The sequence below is a fragment of the Morone saxatilis genome, unplaced genomic scaffold (assembly GCF_004916995.1).
Source record: "Morone saxatilis isolate NCDOM2014 unplaced genomic scaffold, NCSU_SB_2.0 Contig17, whole genome shotgun sequence".
Classification (NCBI taxonomy): domain Eukaryota; kingdom Metazoa; phylum Chordata; class Actinopteri; family Moronidae; genus Morone; species Morone saxatilis.
The window spans coordinates 24,513,514-24,516,405 of record NW_023339729.1 but is presented as its reverse complement, the minus strand read 5'-3'; the positions used below and the strand labels follow the sequence as shown (position 1 = coordinate 24,516,405).

The following is a 2,892-nucleotide window of genomic DNA, read 5'->3' as shown; positions in this document are numbered from 1 at the left end:
AGTTTGCCCAATATAAAGTATCTTTAGGGTGGTGACGTTACTTCCCACAGTGAAATGCTTTAGGAAAGGTAAGACTTTACCTAGTGTGGCCACTCTGTTCTGATGATAAATGTAAAAAATGATGAGACACAGTGACTGACTCTTTGTTCATCAGCTGCTATTGTGAGTCAGTACGGTGAAGAAGTTTTAGTGTTTTGTGTAACACCTCCATCTATTCTGTTTCTTTTTATGCGATGTCTGTTTAAGATGAAAGGATCAAACTCCAGTTAACCAGAAACGATCAGGGTAGAGGATCAGATAACATCTCATCATAAATCTTTATACTTTAATCCCAGATGGTCTGATGTTTTTAAATGAAAACCTCAGGATTGATTTCTTGTCACCACATTAAACTGAAACTTTATAGGTTCGGTTACAGTTTCTGTCCTCACATGGATGTTTACTGAACGGTTTGTCGTCTTAAATATTTTATCAATGTGTTAATACTCAGATATCAGGTGGGGAAAAAGCTTCATCGCCACGGGAAACGTTTTGTAACACTGACCTCGACCTGACCACGAAACAAACAATTACGACATTACATGATGTGTCAGACAGTTTGGGAAACGAGAACAAGTTTCAAATTGTCCAATCCGTCAGAATCCAAATGTCTCTGAGCTTTATCAGTTCCTTTATCGATGTCTGACAGTTGCTCATTGTGACGCCAAACTCGTGTTTCTACACTGCTGGAAACATAAAGCAAGAGTCATGGCGGGAAGGGAGACACAGTCAGAAAAGCGTGACTTCATTTCACAAATGCTGAAACCCGTTTAAATGCAGTATGAGCTGAAATTCCACGTATTCGACGAGTGCCGCTGCTTTCCACCCGGTGTTATGATGACACAGATATGAGAGATAGAAATCGAGAACCACTTCTCAAAGTAAACTGCTGTTAGACAGAAGAGTATCTGCACATCTGCATTTTTTCTACGGTTTATAAACTGTGTTCAGACTCCGAGATAAAAAACAAACAGTTGCCTTTACACCAAAAAATCTGTCCTTTTTCCCCCACACATCTTTGTCTTTTGTATCAAATGATATAGACCGCGACATAGTCACTTCACTCATATCAAAAACCCCAAAAAGTCACCAAATCTGATGAATAAATGATTAGACATTTTCTTATTTTAGAACAGATCACATTGTGTGTTTTGTGGGTCACTGAATGTTTACAGCAGGTGTTCATACAAAGGGCAGCTTTATGTTACAGAATGAGGAAACTGTATTTCTGAATGCCTTTTGCTGACCCTAACTGTTTTGTGGCTTCAGTCTCGTGCCGGGATGATCAGCACGGTGGAGGTGCTGAAGCTGATGGAGGCGTTTGTCAACGAGCCCAACTACACAGTGTGGAGCGACCTCAGCTGCAACCTGGGAGTGTTGTCCTCGCTGCTGTCCCACACCGACTTCCACGAGGAGATCCAGGAGTTCATCCGGGACCTGTTCACCCCCATCGGCCTGGAGCTCGGCTGGGACAGCAAACCAGGGGAAGGTGAGGAGGAGCTCGCGTATTTGTGACTATAGACTCGTGCTGCTGACGGTGGCCACACACAACGCCTGCTGGAATCGAGAGAGACCTCTTGTGGACATTTGGAGTACTGCTTATAACTGTGTTACTATTATTGTGGTTATTTCTTTGATTACTCAGAACAGTTTGAACCAGTTATATATTTTCTTACTCTTATGTTCCTTCAGATAACCTTTACTGTCTATTAATCCCTCATACATGCCGGATACATACCTTTACCGCTGTGGGAAATCTTTTATCCAGTATATAATCATACATTACTATAGAGTAGCATAATATGTCTGAGCGAGGTGTCCGCCTCCTGAGAGACCTGGATGTCCTCTTGAAGATCACAGCGCTGTGGCGAAGGAAAGCCAGTAACTTGAGCGTGATGGTTTTGTGGTGCAGGTCATCTGGACGCCCTGTTGAGAGGACTGGTACTGGGGAAGCTGGGGAAGGCAGGACACAAACCCACACTGGAGGAGGCCCGGCGGAGATTCAGGGACCACGTGGATGGCAAGCAGGTCCTTCCTGCAGACCTCAGGAGCCCGGTGAGCAAAATAAAACAGCCCAGTGAAGTGTTTCTACAGCCACAATGTCAGAAACTGCACTGAGGAATCACGTTGGAGTCACTTTAACTGTATACGTGTTGTTTTCAGGTGTATTTAACAGTGCTGAAGCATGGAGACAGTGCCACATTGGACACGATGCTGAAGGTAAGACTGCAGCTAACCTGTCAGACTGACATAAATATCATCAAGGACAATTACACTAACAAATGATTGACCATTATCATCCTAAAACAAGTAAATATGTCACACGTTTTCTTTCACCCGTACTCTGATGATCTCATTCTCTCTTTCCTTCTGTCTTCCTAATATGTCTGTTTGTCACTCGGCCCTTTTAGCTCCACAAACAAGCAGACATGCAGGAGGAGAAGAACCGTATTGAGCGAGTGTTGGGCGCCATCTCTGCCCCCGACCTCATCCAGAAAGTCCTCAACTTCGCCCTCTCGGTACACATGTCCACGTTTGAATGTTTAATGTTGCCCAATGCTGGTTTTGTTTCTCCTGGTTTCAAGAGGAACTGAAAGAAGTGTCATTTGCTGTAGCGTTCTATTTTTAACCAGCATGCTTATGATCATGTGTTTTTGGAGGAAAATCGGACCCAGGTTCTGTTTTGCATTAATTCATTTATTTGGAGTTGATTTTATTTTGTGCTTAATGATTAAAAGTAGAAGGTTTAACTGCAAAAGTACAGAAAGTCTTGAAATAGTCAAGAAGGAGTTTTAGAGCTTTCAGAGGGATTTCCCAGCAGAAAGTGAGATGCTGATGTCTCTGCTACCAGCT

The 2,892-nt window shown here is 43.1% G+C and overlaps 1 protein-coding gene across 1 annotated transcript in view; it reads left to right on the top strand.

Annotated features, from left to right (window-relative positions):
- npepps (aminopeptidase puromycin sensitive) overlaps positions 1–2,892 on the top strand; it is a gene marked incomplete at its 5' end in the record, with an annotated part of 15,424 nt that overhangs the window by 10,639 nt on the left and 1,893 nt on the right. The window contains 4 exon segments of the mRNA XM_035660788.1: positions 1,309–1,528; positions 1,952–2,094; positions 2,203–2,259; positions 2,451–2,558. Of these exon segments, the coding sequence (XP_035516681.1) occupies positions 1,309–1,528; positions 1,952–2,094; positions 2,203–2,259; positions 2,451–2,558 (528 nt within the window).